The sequence below is a fragment of the Protopterus annectens genome, chromosome 16.part0 (genome assembly GCF_019279795.1).
Source record: "Protopterus annectens isolate FY-2018-M chromosome 16.part0, PAN1.0, whole genome shotgun sequence".
NCBI lineage: Eukaryota > Metazoa > Chordata > Ceratodontiformes > Protopteridae > Protopterus > Protopterus annectens.
The window spans coordinates 778,763,563-778,787,037 of NC_056750.1; the positions used below are offsets into that span (position 1 = coordinate 778,763,563).

Sequence of the window (23,475 nt, forward strand, 5' to 3'; positions counted from 1 at the left end):
GGTCAACTGGTGCCCTAGGCAAAATGACTCCATGGTGCCCCCTACCACACCATCTGGTGCCCCCATCCTGTCTACCTACACCAAATAAATACTGGAAAAGTGCCCCTGCTGCAGCAGCTCCCTAGGCGGACGCCTAGTTGGCCTATGGCTAAGGCCGGCTATGAGTGAGGTAGGGACTGGAGCAAGTTTTGAAAGTAATTTTGTGCACCTGATATGAGCATATTTCAGTTTACAGGCAGGGCAAGTAGGAAAAATCAAACAACTTTAACACTGATAATACAGATCAGAACAGAATTCTTATGAAGTTACTCCACAAAATGGCTTAATAATTTTTATGGCTTATAGCTGATGCCGTGATACAATTTTCTTTTAGTCGCCTCATTCCAAAACTTTGCTGGGTGTTTAAGTCATAACTGTGATATGGTTTTCCTTTAATATTTTATTCACAGAACTGAAAATATTCTAACAATTAAACATGAACTTTGATTCCTCAATTTAGACATTCCTCTTTGACGGGAAATTGCTGTAATACAATTTGATTTTTCCCATGAAGTTTCTAGAAAACAGGAAGTGTAAGGAAGTCTAGGATCATAAAGGAAAACATCTCTACACATTCGGCTTGCTGTATCTCAGACATGTCTGATATGAGACATTTATTTTATATGCTGCTTTATGTGCATTGTTTTGTCTAGCAAAATTTGTGAGATTTGAGAATTAGTTGTAGCTCCTCTTTCCTGTTAATAAACCTCTAATGAAAATTCTTCAAAAGTACTTATTCCATGACCCTGGCCTGAAGGCGTAGATGAATGAAGCCCAGATTCCACCTCCAGATGACTTGTTTTGGACAAGTGTTATGGTACTAGAGAGATTGAGTAACATAGGGTAAAGGTGAGTGGCCAACACCAGCATGCCCATCATGGGGGAGGGGTGGGGGAGTGGAGGCTTAGCCCATAGCAGTGGTGACACCTGCAGGAGGGGAGGTGTAGCACCCACTGCAATGAACTAGTAAGCCTACACTGCAGCTGTGCTTTACTTACTGGGGGATCGGCACTTGCAGTAGTACAGAGTTCCTCAACAAACAGCAGTTGTACAGCTTGCAAGCCATCAAGGGGAGCAATTATGTGAGAAAGAACCCAATTCCTAATGCACAGATGGCAGCTCCCACTCACAATCTTTCCTGTTAATAGGCTACTAAATGGGAAAACAATCTCTCTCCTCTACTTCCTGTATATACTGGTACTGGTACCCCAAGGATCCATACTTGGGCCCCTCCTTTTTATCATATTCACCAATATGCTAAACTCTGCTACCCAACTTGCAACTGTCATACAATATGCAGGTGATTCCTCGCTTGTCTGCTCAGCCCCTTCTTCCCAAGAACTTCAGCGAAAAATGCAAAAATCTTTCCAGGACATAGAAACATACCATTCCAAGCAACAACTCATCCTAAACCCAAATAAGACTAAGTTAATGATTTTCACTAACAAATCACCCAAGTTCTGCTCTCTGTTCCTCTCTATCTACTCCTCCAATAGAACAAAAATTGACCCAACTAATCAGACCAAACTCACAGGAGTTACAATTGATAACAGACTAAAATTTGATACACATATCTCCTTAACAATCAAAACAGTCCATGCCAAACTGGCTACCCTCTAGAAGGGCAAACCTTACCTCACTCACCAGGCCAGACTAGCCACTGCTAGAGACTGCTTACTATATACCCTCCTCTACTGCTCATATATTTTCACCAGCCTATGCAAGTTTGACCTTAATGATCTAAAATCCTGCTTCAACAAAATAGCTCGGTTTGCAGCCAATCACCCGCACAAAACTCATCATTGCTCCTCTAGTCAACACCTCAGCTGACTAGAATTTCCCAACCTGTTAACTCTAAACCAACTTATTTCTGCCCACAGAGTCAAACACAACCCCATTAACTGCCCTGCACTTTCTAAACTGATCCAACCCAACATAAACTGCAGGTCCCTTAGATCCTCTGACAGATTACTGCTAAAAATTACCCAGTCACACAGCTATCATGGTGACTCCCTCTATTTCATTAAAATAACCAAGGTCTGGAACACTGTCCCTCAGCACATCCCCAAAAAAATACTAACATCTCCTCTTTCAAAAAAAGCCTAAAAGAATATCTCACCAGTCACTGGCTCTGCCCCTGTATTTCACCACATTAACACCTTCCTAATGTCTTCCCAACTCTGTACTTTCCTTCACCTTAAACTACACCTGTTTTCACCTTTTGCTAATCCAGTTCTGATTATACTGTAACATGTACTTATTTGTACAGCTGTAATCTGTGATATTATGTTCCTATAACTATTTATTTTTCTTTAGCATCTTTGATAATTGTACTATTATATTGTGACTTTAACTACTGTACTGTTGTATTGTGCTTTATTAACTATTGCTTTCTTAATATTTGTTTTGTTTTGTAAACTAACCGTTAATTTGTTAGGAGCTTTTCTCCCTGGGTGTCTGCTGAAAACTGGCTACTGGCCCAGTCAGACACTACCCAGTTAACAAATGTAAATAAAATAATATAATGTTTGTCATTTCGGCTTTTCCCGGTTGGGGGTCGCCACAGTGGAACTCCAGTCCGCTAACGATTGGCAGTCACTTTTTTTATGGTGCTGAGTTGCTAGCCCGACGCCCAACCTTCAACGAAGGCATGCCCATTCACACATGTCTTTCAGAGGCCACTCGACCACGGGGAGGATATGCAGACTCTACATAGAAGGCACTCCAGCCGAGAATCGAACAGGAGAACCTTTTGCTGTGAGGTAACAACGCTACCGCTGTACCACTGCGGTTAATAATAAATAAAAAATCTGCACCACTGTCATCTTGCAAGAGCAAATGGGCCATAAGCTTTCACCTCTAAGGGACAAAGGGGTCAAATGACCACCCGGAAGAATAGTGATAATGTTCAGGGGGGAGTAGGGAAAACAAAAAAGGACACCCCTTCATTACATTTACCTGTAGCAAATGTCCTTGAGAAGTTGGCATCTAGTCAATTTTTGGGCTGCTGAGCCTCATGTAAACGTCTCACCACTATCCAGTATGAGTCGAATGCTAAACACAGCAGAGTATTGGCCCTCACTGGGGAATTTGTTGGTGCTCTCAACATCATGGGTACTGAACAAAGAATAGACACTATGTTGTTCTAGTGAAAGTGTTTAATTTGGTTGGATATTGTTTGCTTTTGAATAATCTAGATGAATGGGTGACATGATGAGCTGTGAGTAGCATTGTCACCTCACTCCTAGAAGGTCTCCAGTTTGATTCTTAGCTTGGGTATGTTCTATGTAGAGTATGTGCTCGTACAGACTTTCCACAGGTGTTCAGTTTTCTTCACTTCCTAAACACATACAGTTGGATGACTAACAACTCTATATTTTGTGTGTGTGTGTGTGTGTGTGTGTGTGTGTGTGTGTGTGTGTGTGTGTGTGTGTGTGTGTGTGTTATACAGAAGGAAGACCTAGCGAGCTACCTTCATTCCCTACTTACCTGGTAAACTCTGCAGATGGTGGCAGCTGTTTGTTAGGATTGCTATTGTGTGTGACTCAGTGGCATTGCTTGGATAAAACTGGGCGAGTTACCTGGGAAAACTTACAAAGCCATGAGTTGTAATGAGTGTCTCTTGTGATCATGAATGTGATTGAATCTACTTCCCTGTGTGCAAACCAAAATTCATAGGCCAATCCCAAAAATAAATATTTCTTTGTAGTAAAATAAGGTCCTTTCTCTGATCAAGCACTCCTCAATTCAGGGGCAAGCCAGATCCATTTCTGTTTCCCTCAGCTCTAACTTTTGTAGCAAAGAAAAGAAAGGAAAGGAAAAAAAATAAAGAAAACCCATTTTCCATTCAAACACTGTAGCAAGCCACTTGCTATATTTGTAGCAAACGGCTTGCTGCAATTTGTAACACAAAAGCTTCATCCTTACCGCAAAAGCGGTGTAGCCATTCATTTCTGTACCAGCATTCAGAAATGCTAGTATAGAAATGAATGCTGGCAGTGTAATGCACTACCAGTTGATTGGCATCTTCCATTTGCACCCAATAATACCTTGCTCCTGGAGTGGCTGCCCCTTCATCCCACCCTGGCTACATGTCTGTGGTACAAATCCAATCCCTTTATATTTCTCTGAATTTGTAGTAAATTACAAACCTGTTCCGCCACACACTTATGCTGACTCACTGTTTCCCTTTTCTGAGTTGCTCCTTCAGCACTCGCCTGTATTCTCTGCCCTTAGGCTGGTATCTGTTTTCTTTCAAGTTATTAATGACCCTGAACTATGCATTTTGTTTTTCCTGTTATGGAGTTATTCCAGTCTTAAAACTTTCATATAGCCACTCATTGAACATGGAATGTATGCCACATAACATCTTATCTTACTGTGGAAATTTCTCATGTATGATTGTACTTCTGAAGAACTCTTTGTAAACTCTTTAGCCATGAACTAGATAATTTGCATGTACTCTTTGTTAAGATTTGAACGATTTCCCTTGTATATAATATTGTAAATTCTTTGCCATGAAAATGTGACTTTTACATACTATGTGTAATTTCTGTGCAGCATGCACCCGAGTCATGGCTGAAAAGAGTCCAATAATGAGACCACCTACCCATTAAGGAAACACAAATAAATAAAATGATAAGAAAGAAAGAAAAGCTTGTTTAGGTCTGTTGTGTGTGACAGTTCCCTTCCCTTCTGCAGCTCATCTGTGTCAGAGTTCAAAACACTCTACTTGCTGTCCCTGTTACTGCCCCAACATTAATTAACAGCTTACATACTAATAGCTGTAGACAGGGTGACATTCCCATGTTGATATATTATAGTATCCATGTTCAATGAGTGGCTATATGAAAGTTTTAAGACTGGAATAACTCCATAACAGGAAAAACAAAATGCATAGTTCAGGGTCATTAATAACTTGAAAGAAAACAGATACCAGCCTAAGGGCAGAGAATACAGGCGAGTGCTGAAGGAGCAACTCAGAAAAGGGAAACAGGAAATGTAGCCAGAAGCAGTTGCTTGGCAGGTAGAAATGAGAGAAGATTATTAACCAGTCAATAGGAATCAATCAATACCAACAATGTTACAGTAACTAAAAATAGAAAGCGCTAAGGCAGAAACTGAAAAGAACAGAAATGTGAAGATGGAGACGTGAGGCAGTGACATGAGTCATCTGCTGTGGCTGTCACATGGCATTGTGACTACAGACCTGTAGAGGGAGGTGGATACAGAGATTACAGAGTGAGTGAGATGATAAAGGCTGATGTAGTTGAATTGAACAGAATGGTCAGCGACCTCTGAGTCACTGTCAGTCAGTCACAATCAGATAGATTGGAAGTAAAACAATTTGGGTAGATGTAGTACAAAGAGACAGGAAAGAGAAAAGTGTGACTATAAAAAAGAAACAGAGGTGAAACAGGGAACAAAGAGACAAACGAAGTTAATGCAAAGGGGTGTGACTGTGGACAGGCAGTTCAAAACTGAAGATGGAGAAGTAGTGTTAGCAGGCAGAAAATTCTAAGAGATGAGGAATGTGCCAGATGTGAAATAGTAGGGGAAAACTGACACATACATATCAGAGGGCGTGAAAGAAGAGAAGAAAAACAAGGAAGAGAAGGGGAGAGAGTGGATGTAGGAAGAAAGAGTGAAGGGGGAGGAACACAGGAGGAAGGACGTAGGGCTAGAATTGGGCAACTTTTGTGGGTAACAGAGGTAACACAGGGAGAACAGGACAGACTGCAGCAAAGATGGCAGGTGGGAAAAGAGAGTACCAATGGTGTAATTTCATTTTATTTTTATTTGTTTTCTGAGGTAGAGCACTGATCTTCAGGGATCTTTTTCATACTCAGTCTGGAAACGGTGTCTGGTTAAGCAATTTGCTCAGAGTCACACACTTAGGCAATGGACAGTGACAGAATCAAACCTCATACCTCTGGACCACAGGAAACAGCTCCTTAATCCTCTAAGCCAACTGCAAGAAATGTAAACCTGACTTAAGGGTTCTCAATCACGTTTGCAAAATAAATAGAACTTATTGGAGAAGTAGGTTTGTAACACCGAGAAAACCTGTTCCATGGAACTGTCTTCCACTCCACATAAAGCAAAGGACTTCCCTTACTCTATTCAAATGTAATTTGGATGAATGGATGGGTAACCCCAAATTCAACAACTGGCTTAGCACCACTGTCTATCACGGAGAGGGGAAAAGTAAATATCCCAACATAGCCTTGTTTGGACCAATTCTGGGTTCTTTGTATGCAAAATATAAGGGCTAAAAACTACCATAGTAATGTAAGGCTAGGCTTCTGAAGATTCACACAGATCAGTAGCCTAGTAAGTACCTATGAACATATGAGAGGAAAGGAATTCTTATTACTGGCAACTTAAAAAACTGCCGGGTGATAAGAATGCCATGGATGAGTGGAAGTGAGAGTTACCCTGAAGATGAGTTTAGACAGGATTAGCAAGAAAGTTAAAAGCTTATCACAGAGGGCAGATGGTACACACAAACTGCAATATATCAGGGCACCTATGATGTGGCAGAGCAAAGGGTGCAGGAAGGAAACAGGACAAGAGTTAGGGGTGTGCAGTGGCCATTTGGAGATGCTGTTACTACCAAATGCTACATCAACAAGGAAAGATAAGATCTGGGGCTGCAATGCCTGTCCCAGACAGTTAAATTATGAGCAGAGATTTGGACTAGTGGGGAACTGGGAAGCCATTGAAAGGAAATAACCTCTGTGCCATTAGTGGGCTTCACCTCTCTTTCTCTGGATGGATCAGACTTACTAAAATTTGGAATTCTAAGGTTTTTCAGTATAATTAAGTCAGTAAGGTGGGCTGAATGGGGGTGCCTAAGGATGATAAACAAAAGAGAGCAGGAGGACAATGAATCAAACAAAAACAGAAAGGTACAGGCATCATTACAGAAAGCAGCAGGCCGAAGATACAAAGGGTAGGAACAATTGTAAAACTGACTGAAATGTAGGAAAGAAAAAGGACGGCACATGCTCTCTATCTTTTCATGCATTATTTGTGTAGACAGTGGCTCATTAGGCTGCCATTTGTATCTGCTAGTTTTACTTATTTGGAGTGTTTCTACCTAAGTTATTGATAACCATGTTTGTGAAGGCCATACCCAGCAAATAAATTGGTGTCCTTGATCCTGTAGTGATTTGGTGTCCTTTGTTGGTTATTGGTCATCATTTTGGTACACTTTCCACATTCCAGGAGCATTCTTTGGACTATTCCTTCTTTCTGTTGTTGAAGACAAAACTGAAGAATTTGCTAAGAATGGATGTCATTTCCCATCCTTAATACTTCAGAATTTGCTAAGAATAGATGTCATTTCCCATCCTTAATACCTCTTCCCTTTCCTTACGACTTTCTACAGCCAAGTTGTGATGCTGTTTTTCACAATACATCTAAGTAATCCTTTCTATTCTCTTTTTATTCCTTCTGATTGAACCTGCTTTAGATTTGCCTTTTCCTTTCTTACTGGGTCTGAGGGTTCAAAACCTTTATCTCACAAAATCTTCCACCTAGAAGCCCCCCCAACACATACACAATGAACATTTACTATTAGGTCACTAGAGAAGGCCAGACACATTGTCTTTCAACAAGAGGAGGTCGAGTATACATTTTCCCCCATGGGTTTACTACTTGCTGGACTGGGGTTGTACCTGCCCCTGCTAAAGCATGGATCCCATATGCCCCATCTCCCCCCAATCAGCTGGCACTTATTCGGTGATTTATATGGGTGTTTAACCCTCTCCAGGCCAAGGACATCAGTGTTTCTCCTTTGGCTGGTGATGGCAGGGGCACACAGGAGGTGAGTGAGCCTGGAAGCCACCAGTGCTGCTTACAGAGGAAGAATATTTATTTAATTCATTTATTTAACATTTGTTTACCAGGAAAGTCTGACTTGGAACAAGCTAATTTTCAGTGGAGGCCCAGGGAAAACCGCTCCAGATGCATGTCTTTTTAAGGTGGGAGGAAACCCGAGCACCCAGATGAAACCCACACAAATGCACGGAGGACATGCAGACTCTGCATAGAAGGCACCCCAATTGAGAATTGAACCACAGAACCTCTTGCTGTGAGGTGACAATGTTAACTGCTGCACCACTGCGCTGTCCAATAAGCTTGATAGATAGTAGCTTGTTTATGTGTTGGTATCATGTCAGAGGCATGGCTACTGGAAACTGCCCAAAGCTGGGTCCAAGTATATGTATTTCCCTTAGATCCTCATCTTAATTTAACCCAGCTACCGCTCTCTTTTCTGACCCCCACCAGAACTAGATGAGTGGTCTAGCCCCACCCTGCTTGTTCTCATTCACCCCTTCTCCCTGAGAACGGTGAGAAGGCTTAGTCTTGTCATTCCTTCCCTGCCCCCCCTGCCAACTCAAACAAGCATGCCAGGCACTAACTGAACTCTGGCAACCATAGTTATTGTTAGGGCTTTATCCCTTTATGCCACTGATCTGGCAGGAAGTCTACTATACCTCAAATATTTACAGTGTTCCCACTGCTTTCCAGAAATGGCACTCAACTGTGATCAACAGAATGGAAATAAACTTCTGATGCCAATATGAGAATGACAATCATTGGAAAAATAAAGATGGGGAATTAGCTGAGCAGATAAGAATAGGGTAGATTCTCACAACAGGATGAATGGGGGCAACAGAAGAAGTTGGCTGAAAGTACCATGAGACTGGGAGGATGTGAGGGGGAGATAAACTGTCCCTCAAAAGAGGACATAGAAAACAAAAGATATAGAAGGCATGCTGAAATAAGGAGATTAAGAGAAAAAAGATATGAAGGTTACTCTAAGCAATGTAGCACAGACGTCAGAGCCATGAGCAAGCCACTTTTCCAAATCAGCACTCCAGGTGTTCCCTGAAACTAGAACATGTTCTTGGTGGGCCTCATCTACTAATAAAATAAATACATTACCTAGTGAAAAGATACACACTTACCTAATTTTAATGTTTACAAGTGAGAACAAAGGAGCAGTGACAGACATAGTGATGTGGTAATAAATCTGGGACACATTATAGTTAAGTGGATATCAGTGGGCATAGACCCATGTATGCTACCATGCTGGCAGAATGTGATTGGTCACATTTCTTTAGGCAAAATAATCAAGGGTTTTTTGGAGCCATTAGTAATAGTGTTACTGCTAACATAGGTCAATTAACAGAAGCTGGAAACTGTAGTTTTCTTGCACTAATATGATAGAAATAACCAGTAGATGGTGAGGGTAGCCTCCCTGCACAAACCTGAAAGAAAAGGAGATCCAAGTAAATAAAATGACAATTCAGCCTAATATCAATGCTGTTATATTACTAGAAAACATGGTAATGAAATATTTCATAAGATGTGGTTCTCTACTAGAAAAAAAGAGTGTATTACTTCTTTCAGGTGAGGTGGATGTGTTTACCTGAAGTGGAGGACTTTAAGGATCTCTGGGTCTTGCTCACAACAGAAGGTAGTAGCATATGGCCAGATTTTTTCCTCATATTTTTGTTCCTCATAAATTGTGGTTTTCTGGCAAACCATTGAGGTCTGAAGTTAGAAAATAATGACAGCCATTTGAGTTTCAGACATCATACCCTTCAGAAAATTGATGTTAATGAAATACCTGTTATTCTATCAACTTTCTAAGTTTGTAAGAGCAATATTTAAAATGTGTCCCTATTTTTGGGCCTTTGTTCCCCGTTATTTATGGCTTTGTCCAGATTTCTTGTTCTAAAAGGTTGAGAGGTATGGGTAGTGGTGACAGTACTGCAGACACTGTATCATACTTTAACAGAGAAGTGAGATCTGAATGAAAGACTGTACCATCTAGAAGTTAGCACAGAGGATTAATGTTATGAACTGTTGACAATCTGCTTCCTGTGGTCCATAGTTTGATTCCCCAAACCTCCATTTGCCTAAATGTGTATCTCTGATCAAGTCATTTAACCAGACAATGCTCCTAGGTTGAGTCTCCAAAAAAGTCCATGTGGTCATTGCTCTGATCAGTCAGTCTCCCCATTTTTATTTATGATTGAAAGTAGGACATCACAGATATAGGCAGGAGATTTCAGCTTCCTAAGCAGCATAGCCAGGCTCAATTTCATTAACAGAGTGAGAAAGTCCACAGTCCAGAAGAGAGTAGACTGTATTCACTACTCTTCCATCTTGAGACAGTGCAGCACTGCACACTGGGAGATTTACTAGGAACAGCCCGCTGGGAGGGAGTTCCAGGGCAAACCTGGGCTATGTTTGAGATTCAGCCTTTATCCCATCACAGTGTTCTGTTTTCTCTCCTGTAGTCTTCATTATAATGCTAGGAGGACTATGGAGTTAAGATAGAAGAGATGCAGTCAACAAAATGCATATCAATGGACATAAGTCTGACATTTGTACTCACATAAGTAAGAAGGAAAAAAAATAGGCATGATGCAAATGGCAAGCAACTAGGGCTGCAAGATCCTGTTCACATACAGGCAAAAACATAAAGCATAGCTACATATAACTGGTACAGGCAAGTTTAAGAGGGGACACAGAGAGAGATCATTGAATCATACCTCATTTGGTAATAATGTCATGTGACAAAGCTAACTCAATTCCCAATGGAAAAGAATGAATTTTGATAAATTAAAATGTGATGTGCACTGCAAGAGTCTGAAATGCAAGCTTTACTCAATTGTTTGATATTTACTTTTAACTATTTATTAACCAGTGTAAGTCTACTGGACATAAGTGTCCCTTTTCTGGAACAACCAGGGAACATTGCATAGTTAAGTGACTGGCTCAGCTGATTGAATCAAAATGTGGACTAAAGGATGTGGTTCACAGCCTTAATCCTCTAAGATAACTGCCACAATAGGATCATAGGGTCATAGGAGGTTACTAGGCTAATGGCCTTGGGGCCCTTACAAGCCTAGCCAAGAGGTTATCCCCAAAAAAGAAATCTCAGTCAGCACTTGTCACCCCTGTCAGTGAGGGACAAAGGTGGAAACCCTGGGACAAATTTGTGGTTTCCCATCCACTCATCAAGGTTGTGCTTGAAGAGGGTCAGTGAGGTACTCTGTTTGACATGTATGGGAAGTCTGGGCAGCCTCTGGGAGACAAACCTGTCTCTCCAGCAGGTTCTGTTGATGTCATATATTAGATTTAGCACCTCGAGGCACGCACGTAGGACTGTTGGTGCACGGTCCAAACCAAGAGTAAACCATCCAAAAAAAGACCTCCAGGCCTATTAGAATCAGAATTAGCGAATGCCTTAGTTCAATTAGAAATAGGAGAATAACCAACGCTTTATATAAACACACTCAACAACACACAGGAGCTTCATTCAAGTTTATTATAATAGACAAAATACAATCACACAGAAATTTCAAGATGGGATGGCACACCAAACTTAACAACATGGAACAAAGGTGGATTACCACCCTTGGGGCTTTTTTCAAACCAGGACTAAACGAATATCAAGTACATGAGTGATAGTTTTTAGGTGCCCAAAAGGAATACTAAGATTATAATAATATCATCAGGCAGTCGAATATCATAACTTTTGATATACATAGACCATATAATAACAACAGGTCTATACTTAATACCAATAATGGGACAAGGAAAGAGATATACATATATATATAGTGATATATTTATGTGTATATTTTTCCACAGGTAACAGAAATTTCATATGATTTTGGTCCACAATTTACCCAGGAGTCATATTATAACCCTCAATATTTAATAATTAAGACACACAATAATGTGCTTTTTGAAAATAATTATATGCATATTATCGGGTACTTGCCCCTTATCATATAAATAATATTCTTTTGGGGTTAGTGTTGAAATAAGTTTCACAAGAATCACATTCTGAGTGGTTATAATATTTTCACAATACCTGTGTAATTAATGTGGGCCTCATATATAAAAAATCTTATATATAAAAAATTGTATCATAAACATATGCCAATAACACAAGCTTTATAATATAATTATAATACATTTACAAGTTAGTAAGTAATAATAAGCATGTTAATGTGGCAGATTTATATGTTTAATTATGGTCATGAAATGATTTTCATTCATATTCCAACAGTATAACACAATGTATAAGTATTATGGATAGAGAAATGAAAATGGATAATACCACTTTAAGGTGTGGGTATAAAACAAGAACCAGGATGCATTATGGTTTTTTAAAATTTAATCTTTTTGTTAAGTCACATTGAAAAAGGCTTTAACAGCCGAAACCGGTTTGTGCATTAATAGTAGGTTGTTTTGACAACCTTAATAAATGTAATTTTATCCTGCTGCCATTGAGTGCTGGTCTCTTTTTTTGGATATATTAGATTTAGGCCTATCAAGTGGGTAATGCACAAGGAGTTAGACATGGATATGGAGCAATATTTGTGCGTGTGTGTGTGTGTGTGTGTGTGTGTGTGTGTGTGTGTGTGTGTGTGTGTGTGTGTGTGTGTGTGTGTGTGTGTGTGTGTGTGTGTGATACTCTGGCAAGAAGCTGATGTCACTGCACACACACACAGTCAATACCATGACAATAGACATTCTCAGTCCCTCTAGCTACTACAGCAAAAAGCAGTAAAACACCTGTGCAGTCTAGGTGTGCATCTGTGAAAAAGAATGTTTCTTTACAAGATGCTTGCTGTGATATTTAAATCAATATGTCCCAAACCTGACTTCCAGAGCCAGTGTTCATAAAATTAATTGGACAAAACGGAATCTAAGTGATCATACTTTATACTTTGATGGCAGTCATTGAGTATTGCACTTAATAAGGTTACAGGTTTGTTACAGTGCGCACGTCTGGTTAACCAGTAATTACAATTATCACTGTCAGAAAGGTAACTTTTGTCATGCACAAATGGCAGCTCTGAAGAAACAATGTTAACATGAGTCATCATAAACACACTGGTACTAACCTAAAGATATAGTGCATTATAGGTTCATAGGTTCACAGGTAAGTACTAGGCTAGCTGTCCTTGCGGACCATTTTAAGCCTAGCAAATTTCCTTTTTTCTGCTGCAATTAACCTATTCCATTTGGTCAGAGATTGGCCTTATTCCTCCTTAACCCAATTTAAGTGTAACTTGGACAATTGCATGGGGAACAGGAAATTCATCCTTGGTTTGGCACCTATGTCTCTAATGGACACAGACAGCCTGAAAATGTTTAGTCTCCCAGGTCCTTGATTGTAAATGTTTCACTTCCCAAACCCCTGCTTACACTTATCAAGAGTACCAGAACTTGTCAGAGATTTTGCATCCATGGCTAGGCTTTAAAATGCCCTTGTGGCCATTAGTCTAGTAAGCACCGATGAATCTATGAAGTATATATTGCCCCTAAATGGAAATAACTGGGATCATATCATAGATAACATGAGGGAGCCTGTGTATGGAATAAAGCATTTAGGAGTTGCATCTGTGCATTAGTAGTACAAGGGGCAGTCCGGGGATACATTTTCTACTTCCCATCCATAGATCCAAGTTGCACTTGAATAGGGACAGAGATGAGCTTTGTTTTATGTGGCTGGGGAGTCTGTGCCACAGCTGTAGTATCCTCTGCTAGCTATACCTGTCCCTGCAAACCATTCTGTTGATGTTGCAGAAGAGGTTTAAATCCCTAGACAGAGTATTTAAGATGCCGTTTGACATGCTGATGTGCTTTAAATCCATGTTTAATAGGTTGGAGGATGCCTTGTGTGCCAGTCATAGGTCACCTCTTAGCAGTCTGTAGGATACCGAGTATAGTGACAGGGCTTTGAGTCTGTCCATGTAGGACATGCTGTTTAGGCCTTGTATCCTTTCAGTGAGGTATCTCTGTGGGCATTTCAGTTGTTGCATGTGTCTGGTCAGATACATGGCAAAGGGGGCATTATATTCAATTACTAGCAAATGAGAGATGAGTAAGGGGGAAAATGACATCCCTAGCTATTGACACTATACCTTAGTTTATAAACTTTGCAATATAGAAGGACTTTCTTACAACAATGGACACATGTTGGTCAAACGTTAGGTCACTCTCCACATAAGTTCCCAAATCCTGAACAACTTGGTCATCTCTTAGGGGTGTATTGTTAATATAACAGTTCCCTGGGAGAGATACTCCCCAAAGGCTATAATAATGCATTTTTTTTGGCATTTAGTTTCAGTCCATGATTTTGGCACCAGCTAATTGTTCCCACCACAGAACCCCAGGAAACTCCACTGTTGACTGGTTTCTTTGTGGAAGTAACTTCCCCTATTTTAATTTAATGCATCCTATCTCTGAGACAGTTGGCAATACATCAGGTGACATACAGGTTTATTTAAAGTTTATTTAGCTTTTTCTACTATTCCTGAATGGGTAAATGTGTCAAAAGCTTTAGCCAGGTCAAGGTATGCAGTGTGTATCATTTTGCCTTCATCCATTATTTGGTGAACTTTTCAAAAAAATCCATCAGGCTGAGTAAGCATGGCCTGCACTTGATGAAGTCAAACTGAGATGGGTCCAGTGTTTGGTCATTCACTATGTACTGATCGATTAGTTCCATGATAAGTCTTTCTATGGGAATTATTATTATGGGATATGTGCAGTATGATACTGTTACAGTGGCAGTGGATATATTACAGAAACACAGTGCATACAAACTTTAGCAGCTTTACTTTAATGCTCATCACAAGATTTGTCTGTTGGTATCTAGACAGTGGCATACCATGATATTTATTGCCACTCTTCTGAATAATACCAAGTGTTATTTGCATCCACAACGAATGTACGTGTGCAGAGTAGGTAGCCTGCACCATAATTGCCCTAGCAAGATATCATATTAAAGTGGGGGCAGAGGGCTTCAAATTGGTCATTTGTTCAAGCTTTAAAAAATATAAATAGCTTGGGTCTAACTTCAGATTACATGATGATGAAATCGCCGAGGCGAAATTGCTGAAACCTGAGTTTAACGAATGACCGGATTACCGAAACATTACCCATGGTACAGGGCCGGTGTTAGCATTTTGGGGGCCCCCAGCAAATGTCAAGTTGGGGGCCCCCCTGGCCACTTTCAGTCTAAATATCACCCTGTCACTGCCACTACTTATATCCATCTTTTTAGTTCATGCTGCAGGCTTTTAGGAGTAGTACACACAGACTGACCTGTAGCTACAATGATCTTATTACAACAGGCATACATACCGCACTATGTTGGCCCATCTCACAAAGGGACATTTACAGTTACTGCCATTTAGGTGTAACAAGGATACATTACAACAACTCTATGTACAGGACAGAACTAATATGCAATGGAACCTAGGCACTGGTTACTGTTTCAGCCACCGCCAAAAAACAAAAAAAAACAAAACACACACACCCTCCAGAGTACCCTTCTGTTTTCCCCATGTTGGGCTTCCCACTTATGCACATTACTTTTTTTTTCTCACAGTTTACCTTTTTTCTTCAGCTTTTTCAAGAAGCCATAACTTTATATATGCTCTAAAGTGCTTTTTAAGTTTATTTTTTTTCTTTTTACCCAATGATGGCTTGAACAGAAATGATGATTAAGGAAAGAAATTCAATGTTCCTCATCAGCTTTAGTTTTCCTTCTGTCTTTTCGATATACTTTCTTGACCAAGTCAGCATAGTAATAACCATTTAGAAAATAACTCCATTAAGTCGCTGCACCCAGAAGCTAGAGCATTTCCCAACCTTTTAATCCAAAAGTGACCTAAACAAAAATTGTGAGTAAGAAAAAAGAATTTCAGTCTTTTTTTCTTTCAATGAAGATGTAAGTTGTGCCCATGACTTAAAATTCAAAGCTGACAAAAATAGGAGCTCCAAGTAAATTAAAAAGTCAATTATGAGGATACACAGATCCTGTATGGGAATACTGCCTGCATCACTAATCCTCCCAAAAAGACAGTCACTGCCTATGCAACCCTCTGGTGTTAGATTGGGATGAAAGCAGAGGTTCAAATGGCCACAGTCATGTACGTCAAGTGACTGCTGAAACACATATATATTAGCATGCCTACTAACTCCTCAATCCTAACCCCAAAGGCAACCAGCTGTATATGTGTCTGATGTTTGATTGTGAGGAAAGTGAAAATAAATAATGACTGCAGTAATGTATTCTACTTTGCTGCTACCAGGCAGTGCACTGCCCCTACAGGAGCTAAAGTAACTTTCTTTGTATGCCTCTGAGGTCTGTTAGAAAAGTAAGGAAATGATAACCACACAATCCCCAGCACCCTCATAACCTACGGTAAATTTCTGTACACAAACATCTAAGCAGGGATGTCTTAGAATGTTTGTGGTTGAGGACAGAGGCTATTATCAGTTTTATCCTAACAGGGTCATATCATATAACCCCATCCAGGCTAAAGAGTGCAATCAGAAAATGAAAGCAGTTTTTTCTCCTAATTTTTCCTCAACCAAAAACAGCTTTTAGGGGTCCCCACAGTCAAAGATGATTACGAGAGCCCCCTGTATCTATTTATACAGTCTAGGGAGTGGGGGCCACCCAATACCTAAAAGATCTAAGTGTCTGAATGCCTATGACATACATTATGCCTTACTTTTGAAATATAATCCCTTGTTAGCTTGTTAGCTACATTTTTTATTGATACTCAGAAGAATAACATGTGTGTTCCGGCATTATTGGATGTGTGCATTGATAAAAATCGGTGATATTTTACACACACACACACACACACACACACACACACACACACACACACACACACACACACACACACACATCACAACAATGTTAATTTTGTACTTATTTCAGCAAGTACATTGTATAACACTAGTACTGCTACACAAGATCAGTGACTGCTGTTTAGAAGTCATCAAACAGCAACAGGGATATGACAATTTTATTTACCTCAGTAAGTAGTAAATTAATACCTATCACTATCCCTGATTTCACAGATATTCCTGATTTTGTCTCATAATTTTACTCTATCACACTAAATCAAGTAATCAGAGTTTTACACTTATTGTCTAAAAATTGCATGTTGATGCAAATCTGTTATTCTATTAACTTTTTCAAAGTGAATTAGAGTAATATATAAAATGTGTTCCTCATTTTGAGACTTTATTATGCTATTATTTTTATCAATGAACAGAATTCTTCAGCAAAGACGTTGAGAGTTATAGTATCAGTTGTTCTGCCAGTATGTATAAAAATTCTGAAAAAGAAACCATCCCTGAAGATTAGAAGCATCAGCTCTTCTTAAACTCCACAGTTTGCAGTGAGATCGGTCACCCTGGGCTGCTGATCTCTCTAGTGCTTACTCTGCTTATGTTCATTACAGCTTTGTCCTAACAAGGTTATATTACAGTCCTGTTCAGGTTAAAGAGTATAACTGAAAATTAATACATTTTTTCTCCTCATTTTTCCCCAACCAACAGCAGCTTTTGTGGGACCCCCACACAGTCAATGAGGATTAAGGGGCCCCCTGCAGCCACAGTTATTGCAGGTACCTAAAGCTGGCTATGTTGTTAATTTTAGTGAAGAGGATGTCCACCAACAGGGCTTAACTAGGCTGGAGCATTATATCACTGGTAAAATATTTAATGAAATTGTAAAGTTTGTTACTTGACAAAATACCGTTACTATAACTAAAGATCTTTGAATTTTGAAGGAGATAAATACGAGTTATTGTTACTTACCTGGTTTAAGTATACAAGCTTGCTGTACTAGCTTTTGTTGGTTTGACAGACATGTTACAAAATATCAAGATAACATAAGTTGCAGTGGTTGGGGGCCCCCCAGGACCAGGGGGCTCCCAGCGACCGCAGGGTTCACTGGTGCTTAAAACCGGCTATGCCATGGTAAGTATCTACTTGCCCAGCATTTAAAAAGAAACAAACCACACTATCTCCAACCCACGCCACCACCCCCCAATTAAATATACCAACTCCAAGGTCACACTACAGTGGGAAAAAGGGCATATTTCCCCATGTTGGATGACTGGATGATATTTACCCTGGGTAAAGTTTCGGCAATCCGGTCATTCGTTAAAATAAGGTTTCCGCAATTTCGTCTCGGTGATTTCGTGTTTGGGTAAGTGGGTTTCCTTTAATTTGAAGTAGACCTACGTAGCTTATATAAGATCAGCATAATATATAACACCTATATGAGTACTCATAGTAAACATAGCTTGGTTTAACCTATCCCTTCTAAAATTATTGTAAAGTATTAGAAGAACTGATGGACACAAACTAACGTAGGGAAGTTGATTTCATCTAACCCTTAAACAAAAGCTCTTTATCATACCCTTGTGTAACTTTCGCATTTGATGTCTGTTCTAGGTAAACTGTAGTGTGAAGAAGATAAATTTGCTTCTGTTTTTTTTTTTTGCATTACAGATTATGGGCTTGTAGTGACAACAAGAAATACCTATTCTTGGAAGTTTCAGAGGATAAGACGGCAAATCTACAGTACCATGTACCTTCTCCACCTGTGATCTCCAGGAATACTTTGAGTGGGTTGTTTCCAGCTGTGTAATAGGATTGAGCATCTGAGTTTTCTACAGTGAAGAAAAGAATATACTGGATAAGACACCACTCTTTTACCCAGAGCTGTCCCCTTTGCATATGGACAATAAAGATTTCTAAATACAATTCAGTATACAGGAAGAGACTCAGTTACAACAGAAAACCAACCACATCAAACATTTCCCAATTGTGCCATAGTCTATTAATGCATGGCTTTATTTAAGAATAAAAAGACAGAAGGGAGTCATTTGCCATTAAGTACTGTACCTGATTTTTACAATACCAATGGTCTACAAATATGATCATACATTTTGAAAAGCCACATTGATGTTTGAAGGTGTGCAAAACACCTGTATAATGAACCACAGCACTCTGTCTCTAGGCATAAGACAAAGGCATAGAAATAGACGGACTTGAGAATCCTTAAAAGTAAAACAGGATACCAGTGTTTTATGATTTAAGTCCAGTAAATGTCCTGTCAAACAGTGACAACGAGCAGTTTCCTACTCCAATTCTAGAACTCCTTAACTGACAGAGAGGGTGAATGGTAATATTTTTGTAGTATTGTTCAACATTCTGTTCAGCTTTTGGTGGAAGGCAGTACCACACCTTAAATGCATCAATAGCTATATTATAGTGTCTTTCTTGCATGTGATTCACTGTACACAATAAAGGATGAAATGCATATTTCTTTGAGTGTTTTCTGCACATTGGTAAAGGATATCGATCCTCCAGCTCACTGCTCCTAATGTCTTGTCTGAAGCGGCAACAGGTCCTCATTAAGATGGAGGCAATGAAAATAATTCAATCAGAGAAGTTTTCAGAGTGCCAGAACTCCCAGCAACGCTATGTGCCACCACCAAGACGAGAACCTCCTCTTGCTCCTAAACAGGTGTGGCCCTCAGAATCAGAAATTATTGTCAATCAAGCCTGTGGAGATGTGCCAGTCATGGAAGGAGCCCCAAACTCTCTTGCCCTACCACGGACCCCACCACTGCCCCATCGTGATAGGATATACCAGGGCCAACGAAAACCAAGCTCTGAAATCTGCTGTCATCACAAAACAACTTCTGATGAAGTCATTGTCAATCAGTATGTGCTACACCCATCTACACCTTGTGAGCCCTTGGAGTGCCCCACCTGTGGACACACATACAACTTTACTAGTAAACGACCTCGGATTCTTTCTTGCTTGCACTCAGTGTGTGAAGAATGTCTGCAGATCCTGTACGAATCATGCCCCAAGTATAAATTCATCTCTTGCCCTACCTGCAAAAGGGAGACTGTCCTCTTCACAGACTATGGACTAGCAGCACTGGCTGTTAACACCAGCATCCTGAACAGATTACCGTCTGAGGCTCATTCATCCAATGGAGTGCAATGGAGTGGTGACCCAGACCGCAGCTGTTACCAGACTTTCAGGCAGTACTGTGGTGCTGCCTGCACTTGTCAGCTACGCAACCCTCTTTCTTCCTGTGCCATCATGTAACTTCAGAGCCACATATCCTACATCATGTGGAACACTAGTAAACTGTGTATTGGTGCAAGGACTTTGTGAACTGATTCAGCAGTCAACACACTGGAGAATGCAATGTGAAAGAAAACAGCCCTTATGGACTAATTACCAAGAAATGTGAAAGAAGAAAAGCCCTCATGGACTAGTTAATAAATGCAATACCTCTTAATTTTTCTGTGTTAGATGCAGAAGTTTTCATTTTACCCTTCATAAGCTTTCAGTCCATATCAATCTGCTATTCAACTTTAAGAAAAATATCATTTATGTGCCACTTGGAAGTCTTTTGCTCATTCTGGTCAGTAAGTCCACAGTATTATGAATGTGACTATTTTTTTTACTCATAGCCTCTTTGTGCCTCTTGGCTATCTTACCAAGGAAGAGGTACCTTTAGTTTATTCTACAGAAGTTCTCTGTAACGAGGTAGGAGAGAGATGGTGCTGGTACATTTATACTCTGTAGTTCAGGAGCTGAAATTCATATTTAATCCACAATCATACTTGCTAAGTGTTGTGAATGTAAAATATTATTTTAACATAGTGGTCTCAGTAATTTGCTGTGATGTTGCATCATTTGCAGGCTGGTGCCCCCCACCCCAAAGCTCATACAAGTTTATGTGGTACAGGGTTATGAATTATAATGTGCCAAATATTTTGCTCTGCTGTGTGACACTCTGCGGGATTCAGAGCTTGTCTCATGGTTGCTATATTATTGTCCCCATTCTGGGTCAGAAACTTATTTATTTATTTTTATCGCAGTAGTGGTTTTCTCTTCATAGTTCCCTCATTGCAGACTTCATTATGAAAGTCAGGGTAATGACAGAACTGCCAAAGGATTATAGCCATTAGGAGAAACAGTATTGTTCGGCACACAAGGCACAATCATTTTCCTCTTCTAATGGCCTCCAAATCTTAGTCACAAGAAATTACAATGAACCAACCCCTGCCAAAGATGCACTGTGACTGACAATACTCCATTTTTGGTATAAACATTACAAGGTTGCACATCATCTAAACAATGTTTGTCTGTGGTCAATTAACAGTTAAGACCTGCAAGGTAAATAACATGTGATTGTCATCTGAACATTCTAGAATATTTACTCAGTCAAACAATAGGATTTCAAAAATCTATTAGGCAAAACATTTGTAATTCAGTTCAAGTGTGTTCAGCTATCCCTCTGCAGATCTTACACTTTCTTAGATCATACTTTGATGTCGACTAAAATTTTGTCACCGCAATGGAAACGAGACAGTGGACCTTTGAAAAGAATCAAGATACAGGCCGTCACATCAATGTCAGAGTTGCACAGATGAGGTATAGTAAAGTGTGACAGAGTATATTGTCTGTTTATTCTGGACGTGTGATGAGGCAAAAAGAGGATTTACTTCTGCTATACAACATATTAAACAGGTTTCAGAAAATACCATGATGTATTCTTGTGTCAAAACTGTTCATTTAAATCATAAAATAAACCAACCGTCAATGATGAGGTAATAGCAAGTTTGATAATGGAAATATTTATTTTACAACACAGACTTTTAGATGAATAAACATGTTCTATCATCTGATGAATAAAAATGTGAAGCATCTTTAAAGGTAGGGCAAAGGTTAATAGACTTACAAAGGTGAGTTGCTCACAGAGAAGTGGAGTTTGAAGCAAATCATTGTCAGCCTTTATTTGTTTTGCATAAATGACTCAAGCGTAATACGTATTAACTACTGCATAGCTACTTGGCTACTAAACTGTGGTATCCACACTTGAGAATTTTACTTTCTCAGTTGTTCCCTCACCTGCACTTCATTCCTTTTAATGCAGTCAATCACGTTGCATAATTTTCACTTTTTCATTTTTGTTTTACATTTCAGTGATCTAGAATAACTCATTATATTAATCAGCTGCCTCTTGCATTTACATTATCCATCTTGAATATATAAATGGGAATGAGTAATAATGTTAAACATAACTGCACAATGCAGACCACTGCAAGTATTAAAATGTAGTTTTTTTTAATTTATTTATAAGAAGGTCAAACAGGTCAGGTAATTGTAAACATATTTAGAAACACCATTCATCATGTTTATAAATAATGGTGATCATAGTTTCAGCAATCTCCATATATCCTAATCATTGGACTTTATAACGTGAGGTTTGAAAAAACTGTCTGCTGCCATAGTAGGCATCAATATTTGAAGTATAACCTCCATAGTTTAAACCTTGGATCCAATGTTGTCTATTTTCATCTGATTTAACCTTTGGGTTATTGGATCTGATTGGATCTGACCTCAGCACCTGCTTCCAGAGGTTTGGATCTGAGGCTCTGACTCCTCCCTTACCTATAATTCCCTGTTCCTTCCTAATTTACCTCAGATCTCATTTGCTGTCTGATTCAGCCAGATGTGTGTACGAGAGCTCTCACAGTTTTCATGGTAAATGAAAGATTTTTCTATAATTTTTACTTCCTTTGACTGCTCCCCTTAGGATTTGTAGTGTAATGTTAGTTATTACACTTTTAGGTTGATAGATATTTAAGATTTGTAGTTTTAGTCAATCAGTTAGCTTAAGAGTTTTTTTGGTGCCTTTTCTAGATAGTTCTCTAAAATTTTGTTTCATAATCGTTTAATACAGCAGGTGTGTTTGCTAAGTTTTGATTACTGTGTTACTAATATTTTTCTGATGTCAGACAAACCCTTTAGATTTTAAAAAGTGCTTAGCTTACAGACACAAGATCCCTCCCCAAGACCCGAACTCTCTTTGTGTTTACTGTTTAGGTGCCACTCACTTACAGGCTTACTGTGATATTCGTGCTGCCTTGGGTCTAGGGCTATTCAAGCCTGGAGAGAGAAACTTATTTTGAAAAGCTTACCTCCTCCACAGGTAGGGTCTTCTTTCTAGCCTCGACTTCTGAATCTAGTCCAGCTTCAGTACAGAAAAGAGAAGGAAAAGGATAAGTCCAAAGAAACTGATTGTGAAAAGGAAAATGGTCTGAGGAGAAGAAGTTGGAGGAAAAGAGACTTGAAAAAGTGAGAAAAAGGACTCTGGATACAACTGGTCCTTCAAGTTCGTTATCGAAAACATCAAGGCAGTCAGATCCATCTGTTAGTCAGACCCGAACTCCCTCTACTTGTGCTACATTTTCTCTGGAGCCAATGAGCCTGCAGCTCCTTTCACCCATTTTACAGTACAAATGCCCATCCAAACCTTCTTCAGTAGCTTCATCATTGACCAAAGGTCTCATGGAAATGGATGTAGAACAGATGATATGGAAATTCTTGAGGACACAGATCCAAATGGGAGTCCTCCCAGCACCATCCCCAAAGGGAGATCCAGGTACAGGCCCATCAATCCCAGTCAACTTTTTCTCCAGTACCGGCTCAGTTTTTGGAACCAGTTACCACAGGTCTAGATCTTTCCAGTGCGCTTT

At 39.6% G+C, this 23,475-nt stretch overlaps 1 protein-coding gene across 2 annotated transcripts in view; it reads left to right on the forward strand.

Moving 5' to 3' along the window:
- Positions 1–21,553, forward strand: part of RNF208 (ring finger protein 208) — a 98,175-nt gene extending 76,622 nt beyond the window's left edge. For both annotated transcript variants that reach the window (XM_044058487.1, XM_044058486.1), the window contains one exon: positions 18,412–21,553. In XM_044058487.1, the coding sequence (XP_043914422.1) occupies positions 19,289–20,029 (741 nt within the window). In that variant the 5' untranslated portion in view covers positions 18,412–19,288 and the 3' untranslated portion in view covers positions 20,030–21,553. The remainder of the gene's footprint in view (positions 1–18,411) is intronic.
- Positions 21,554–23,475: the final 1,922 nt, after the last annotated feature.